At 38.0% G+C, this 7,734-nt stretch overlaps 1 protein-coding gene across 3 annotated transcripts in view; it reads left to right on the top strand.

Moving 5' to 3' along the window:
• Positions 1-7,734, top strand: part of LOC105559367 (solute carrier family 26 member 10-like) — a 27,557-nt gene that overhangs the window by 5,578 nt on the left and 14,245 nt on the right. For 2 of the 3 annotated variants that reach the window (XM_012007597.1, XM_012007600.1), the window contains one exon: positions 6,763-6,876. In XM_012007597.1, the coding sequence (XP_011862987.1) occupies positions 6,763-6,876 (114 nt within the window). Of the gene's footprint in view, positions 1-1,614; positions 1,983-6,762; positions 6,877-7,734 lie in introns of those variants that run through there. The other variant, XM_012007599.1, reaches the window with a different exon arrangement.

A 7,734-nucleotide genomic window follows, 5' to 3' on the forward strand; every position in this document is an offset into this window, starting at 1 on the left:
CGGGACCGTGGTTAGTTGCAACGTGGTCAATCGGGACCGTGGTCAATTGCAACGTGGTCGATCGGGACCGTGGTCAATTGCAACGTGGTTAAGTGAAAAGTCAAGTGAAAATGCTGGTCTGGTCGACGACGACGACGACGACGACGACGACGACCGGGAGGACGACAAAGATGTTTCTTAATCCGAAATTTCACAAAACTGACTTTGCATTGCAATTGCATTGTAATACCTCCACTCCTGGGGCACGTAGGAGAAAAGTAAAAACATTTTTATTATGCAAATCGTACCCAAGCTATCGATTAAGCGCAGTCTCAATTTCGTCGGATCAGCCGTTGTTGAGATCCGAAAATCTGAGGGCCCGTCAACTCGTGTACTCGCGTAAACTTACACGGTCGGTCTCGCACGCGTGTACTAGCTACGCTTACACTTGGCGCGAGACACTACCGTGTCTCGTGATCATGTAAGCTCAGCGCCGACCTTGCTACGGAAGCTGCGTCGAGAGGGATCGTCGTCCAGTGCGTCCTACCCGGCCCGGTCGCCACAAAGATGTCCAAGATCAAGAAAACATCGTGGATGGCGCCCAGCCCGGAGACGAACGTCAAAGCGGCGCTGAAAACGATTGGAATCGAGGCGCACACAACCGGTTATCCACCCATTGCCTGATCATTGGCTTTGTAGACGCACTGCGCTACATATGCGAAAGTGGTTGGTGGCAAAAACAATGCTCAACCTAAGGCGACGAGCTCTTCGCAGATCGAAAACCTCGATAGACGCGACGGACTCGCAAAAAGACGCACTCTGTAGTTGACTCGCGCGTTTTTTTGTAATGTTCCTCGTTAACGGTTAAGTCTATGCACTGTTTCGTCAGTCGCCCTCGTAAGTTGCTCCTACTTTACTACTACTTTGTATTTAGCAAGGTTTTCCATTGGTTTTTTGTTTCTTTACGAAGTGTTATGAGCCATTAAAATAATCACCTTAGCGCTGACACAAATATTGTTTCGTTTGGAAGAAACGGTATCTTTAAACTTATCGTTTATAAAAAGAACACCTTGAAATATATTCTGTATATTGTACCTACTGTATATAATTGTATCTATGTATGCATAGTGCAGTATAATAAATTTTATGTTTATTACATTATAATAATGAGAAATTAATTTTCCCCAAAAAATTATTAGAATATCTTTTAGATATCATAAATGCGAAATTTATATGTTGACATATATCTGATTTCTTTTAGACATCATAAACAAGAACTCTATATGTTGACAAACATTGAATACCTTAAAGATAGCTGATTTGAGAAATCTTTTTGACATCATTTTCATGATATCTTTCTGTTCTCAAAAACCGGCGCATTAGAGAACATTCTGACATCTTTATGTTACCTTTTAGAAGTCTCTATAAGTTATCAGGTTCAGAAATGAGATATCTTTTAGAAATCTTTTTGATAACATATTGTTTTGTGGGAAGCTACACACAACGGTACGTAATTTAATAGCGAGGAGAAAGAGATTTAATAATACCAACGAGTGTACGCTGAACTCGTTCGTTATCATCGGCACCGATGTAACCGGATCGCGGTAGAACGTTAACAGCTGGCAATGTGTCTCACCATCCGCGCAATTCACTCTCTCGCGACACGTGACATCGCGCTACAGATCCAAGGGGAGTCAACACGTCACGAGCGAATCTTTAAATTTGTCGCGTCTCGCACGAAGGATCTGCGGACTAGCGCACGTGTGTCACTCGCGGGCAGGAGGGCCGCGTGTTGCATTATGTGCTCGTTTATCGCCGCGTACACTTGTGGTCCGCGAAACCACGCGTACATTCGAATAATTATCGAACCGGCGGCTCTGGCGTGAGTACAACGAATTCAACTAACCGGATTACCAATTCGACCACACTCGCCGCTCTCTGCCGCTTCGCGCACCTTTTATCTAATATGTTGTTATGGTGAAAGTTATCAATCGTATGTTACGGTAAGTGTGCTACGATCGATGATTATCAAATCGTGTGTGACAACGTGAATCTGTAAGAGTTATTTAAGTGTGCACTTGCGGGTCTGTCAAACAACTATTTTGACACTTCGATATTTAATTATTCAACTCTACGTGCTCCATTTTGCAGAGAACCGTCATTGTATATTCGTTAATTTTAACTCAATTAAGGTAGGTGTGTGCTATTTCGCCAGTACATAATTTTTCTAAATGCATTTGGTGGATTTTTCAAACGTCGCATAGCTTAGTTTCGGTACCTGACGCCTGCGATAAATTTACGTCTAAAAAGTGAGTTTTGATTACTCCGGAACAAAAAATGATAAATGTTACGACTGGCGAATTTATTATACGCAATGTGTACAGCTTCGTCACGACGTGATAAAATTGCAATTGCAAGGTTTATCGCAATCGCACGACCGAGTTTATACTTTACGGAAAAGATGTAATAAAGTATGAACAATTTATAGTAACACGTAAACTTCATCCTTCGCTGTTTTATATGAAAGTAATATAAATAGAAATAATACAAACCTTATACAATTGAGCAGGATCTTAGTATGAAATTTTTATGTACACGGAGAGAATTTTCTCTTGAAATTTATCCTGAAAATCGCAATTCGAAGAACTTTGTGAGAGTTCATTGAAATTTTACCATACATTTTACTAGTAAAATATATACTAATTGTAAGTATAATTACTAGTGAAATATATGTTAAAATAAAAAACTAATAAAAATGCCGTGTTATCCCACGATTACATAATTTTTAGGATAAATTAAAACAAATTCTCTCCGTGTATGCACGGTTTTTCAACACGGCAAATTGCGCGTCGATAACCTGAGGTCTTAAAACACAAGCCTTAAGCTATAAAGTCGACAAAACATATAATACATAAATTCTAAATTAATAATCAATTTAATCATTCAAATAATCAAGTTAATAATATTCCTAAATAAGTGTCGTTTAGAAAGAAATTGTAAAGAACTTATTGCGAGAAATATATAAATTTTATTGTGTATATTTGAAAAATCTACTTTTTACCGTAAAAGGTTTTGCAGGTCTATACGTAGAGCTAAATGTTCTTTTTATAAATAAAGGTGCAAAAACTGTTCATTACATTTCACATTGCTGAATTATATAATTCAACACAAGTTTCATCAAATCACAAAATTACTTAAAACTGGCGAAATGGAACGAACACTAGCGAATGCAAAATATCTATTTTCACCTTGTCTCTGCTTATTATTCTTGAAAAGAAGACGAATATCAGAGATTCTTTACAAGAATAATAAAGGTACTTAAGTTAAAGAAATAGGACTATCTATGCAATAATTAGAAAAATGTATTACACGATTTCTCTGTGCTTCAGCTTCTTACGCAAACGTCTTATCTTCTTGCACGTCGCGCTGTTTCACGTGAAATTACGAAATTCGTATTCTGCGTCTCACCTCATAATACGACTAACTGCGATAAAGAAATAGCCGGGAGAAAAATGGAAATAATCTCATTATCCTTGTCTCAATCATGTAATATAATATTACATCTCATTACAGCCAATCCTAAAATTCATCAGATCTTCAGAGATTTGACACTTTTCTTGAATGTCCGAGGTTGTCTGTTGAGATCCAACTAAATCTGATTAAAACAATTGATAAAATTCATAAGGCTCTGATGTGAAAACACAAATACAAAGTAATAAAGGAATAAGAGCCAAGACAGGATGTTAGTATCTAAATATTATAATTTTAATTTAAAGTCTATTGCGAAAAATAACACCTCAGCCAGGATTGGAACCTGAAATCTAATTAACCCTAAATATATAATTAAATATCCCGTTAAGACGTTCACTTAGATCTCAATAGATATAACTTCGTATATTCAAGAAAAGCGTCGGATCTCTGAAGCTCTGATGAATTTTAGAATTGAATCTCCTGAGATGTAATTAGAGATTTTCTCATTTTTTCCCCGCACTGAGAAAAATTTCCACCGGATAAACCAATTAAATAGCGTTTCCGATGGTTAATTTTTCCGATTACGCGTTCCGATTAAATTATGGATACATCCGATGAAATTTATCCGATGAAGTTACCGATGAAATTTGATTGGAAAACCGATCATATTTTTCATCGGATATACAATTTAATTGGATATACAATTTAATTGGATATATCCGTTTGTTATTATGTAATTGGATTATCCGATTATATTTAATCGGTCATTTTTCTCAGTGCGCGGGTATTTCTGAAGATCTGATGATTTTAGAATCGAATATAATTACACGATTGAGACAGATAGGGGAAAGTTCCCTATTATGAGATAGCCTCCCAATATGAGATAGTGTTTCTGTTAAATTAACAGGCATCGTCTGTTGATTCCACCACGAATTCATTGCCCTTCGGTCGAAGTTTGTTTGATGAAAAATTCATTGTTAGTTACACGGAAAGAACAATGTAGTTGCCACAGCTAAAAACTGCTTGTGGCAACTAAATTTCAGTTGTAAAATATGGACAGCTAATATTTAGTTGTGATAGCTAAATATTTTGCTACTGCGCCTATCGTATTAGATGCGATAGCAAAAACCGTTTGCTGTGGTTTAGAAATTTATAGTTACGGCAGCAAAATATTTCAAGCAAACCATGATTAGCGAAATTTTTCTTTTTCAGCGCTTGTATAATCGCTGCGAGAAAAGATTTGCGATTAAATTTGGGTGTTGAAAACCAGCTATCCCGTAATATGTGTAATGAGATTATATGTTCATTTTCTCCCGGGTAACGATAGCTTATGTACCACTAGAGTTCCATTCAGCGCGACCGCGCGTGTATCCACGGTGAAGTGGCAATTGACAATGATCGATTAAGATTACATCGTGATAAAGCTCGTACGCGTCATTGTTTCTCCTATGGTTATTGTGTCATCGTAAGTAGTACACAATTACTGTGCCATATTCAAGATATTCTCATGTGACATTCTCTGATTAGTCCTTCCCTCCCGCTACTGTACCCAATCGTTTGATGACTCTCCAGGCGTATCTCTCTATTGATGTAACATCAATCGTCCCGTCGCGATTCACAATTCGCTTATCTATTATCTCAGAGACCAATTAGCGACGCTCGACAGAACCCCAATAAGAAATGTAAATGTCTTGAAAGTAAGCCGTGTGTATCAGGTGACACAGCCGCGTATTATCCACATAAAAAATTATCTCCATTGAAAATATTGAATTAGGATATCGGCCAATTACCAGTATCTACGAGTATCGTTGCATGCATGCGCTTAGTTATCAGATCTTCTTGGTCCGTGGAAGTTCTCGCGCTTATCACGTCGCCGAGTCCCCGAGATACCGCGAGAGAGCACATTTTCGCGATGTCAACAGGTAGCTTGTGATCGAAATAGTAATAATTCTAGCGTCGTGTATCGGATAATCGATTGCAACTGATGATTATTGTCGGCTGTTGAATTAATCGCGAACACGCAAACTTACACTCAGCTTTCAATCCGTCCCGTCTTCGAACACGTACGATTTAGCATAAAAATTACCGATTACGAAAAGTGTTACTGTTATTACATTTAACTTTACTGTAAATTTTAAATGAGTGCATCGTAACTGCGAATCCGCGGATATCCCCTGTTTTTAGCGATAGTCCACTGATTAAAATGGTGGCAGATTTTCTATATATATTTTTTTAATTACGAAGTTGGTGCTTACGTTGAGACACAATCGGCAATTATTCATTTTACGGACAAATCGAAACTTTTCAATTATTCATTTATGAGAAATAGATATTTTATATTTATCAATTTTCATAATCAGCGACATTGTTCTATCTACATAAGTAGATAGAAAAATCTAAATCAACTCAATCCACGCGTTGCGATTTACTTTAAATTTTTCCAAAAACAGTTGCCTCAAATATTTGCCGTTATAATTTATCGAATGATCAAGTCAAACAATCCTGTCACATCACTCAGCTGCCTTATTGTTTACACGATCAATTTCTTCTGACAATGCCAACCACGCGAAACTAATCTCCTCACAATACTCGTTTCGGTTTACATCGAGCAAACGAAATTTGCTTACGCCAACTTTAACTTGACGGAAAATTTCTTCAAGATTGATAAATTGCACTCGCCGTATGTATGAGCTTTCCTGGCGATTACGTCCCCGTCACTTCGATGAAACACGCATCATTAAGCACGATATATGCACACCTGTATAAATAAGTGCATCTACAAAAACAGACGTTTTCCATGTGACTCGTAACCTGAATTACATCCTAGCTTTTCTGGCGTCACTAGCAGTTATGCTAGCAGTTATCCAGAAATTTTTATGTTACATTATTAATTCGGTTTTTAAACTAATACCTTTCTTCGTATACAACTTCCTGTATTAAAATGTCAAAATTTTATGTTTTTAAGTACAGTCCCCTTTTGCATTTTAGTATTATGAGAAAACCCATAACACAGCACGCCTGTCTAAAAGACATCTTTAAGTCGACTTAGAGACGTCTTAGAGATGTCTTTTAGACATGCGTGCTGTATGGGAAACTACCGCTTGTGTCCCTAAATTATCCAATTAAAAAGACACGTCCCGCATTACGAGCTAAGTCGAAGTTCCTTCAAGTCGGGCACATCGTCCGATGGTGGACAAACACAGTAATTTATTAATTAGCGTCTGCCGAAAATACGTGACAATGCGCGCACATACGCAGACACGCGCGCGCGTACGCAGAGCGTGATCTTATTCAATTGTTGCTCGTTCGCAGACTACTTGAGCGACGATATGTCGATGACTGCTCCAGAATTGATGGTCAGACGACCGGTCTACCAGCAGGACGAGCTTAATCACTTGTGCAAATACGTAAAGCCCAAGAGAATCCGTAAGTGTTAAGATCTATTCGCACGAGTATATACCCGCGCGGATAAATCGCTTATTTTCCTTTCACCACGCTCGCTTTTTACTCCGACCCGTGTGTTTTCGCGGGACCGCTTCTCCGCGTGATAATCTGCTCGAAATATTGGCCGCAGCGTGTAATAGTAGAACCGGTTGAAGCTAATAAATCGGTTGGAAGAGAAACGCCATTGCCATGTCACTAGATTCCACCCGAAGGCCATTGCCCTTTTCAGAAACCAAACGATCCCAAACGTGAGCAAACTAATTGTGACGAGAGTTTCAATTTGTGGAATTCATCCGAATTATTGTATTAAATTGCAATACTTTTCAATCAATTCAAATATGTTTTGAAAGACCTTTGATATTGTTGAGATTTTTACGAGACAAATATATCAGATACTTATTGCTCTTTTATTGTTTAATTTATTTAAGTATAGCATAAAAGATATTTTTAAACACTTAAATACTCATTAAAGCGACGAAACAATATTCAATAAACATTCGTCGAGAAATTAATTAGATTGTGATACAAGCGATTTTTAGTAATATTGTGTAGCTTATTTGGCATAAATCGATTCTTCTGGTTATTCTACAGGGTGAGTTTTTCCATATTCGACAAAATTTTTGAGAAGGTAGAACGGATCGAGATGAACGGAAAAGTCCTGTACCATTTTGCAATTTTCGTAATAGTTAATGAGTAATTAATTATTAAAAATCGTTGTCTTAGGCCGGTCTACCGCCCAATTCGAGCGCGTGGCGAGATGTGCGCATAGCAATATCGATCGCCGGACGGTCACATCTTGCCACGCGCTCGAATTGGGCGGTAGGCCGGCCTAAGACAACG

Source organism: Vollenhovia emeryi, unplaced genomic scaffold, assembly GCF_000949405.1.
Source record: "Vollenhovia emeryi isolate VEMERY1.0 unplaced genomic scaffold, V.emery_V1.0 DF939278.1, whole genome shotgun sequence".
Lineage (NCBI taxonomy): Eukaryota > Metazoa > Arthropoda > Insecta > Hymenoptera > Formicidae > Vollenhovia > Vollenhovia emeryi.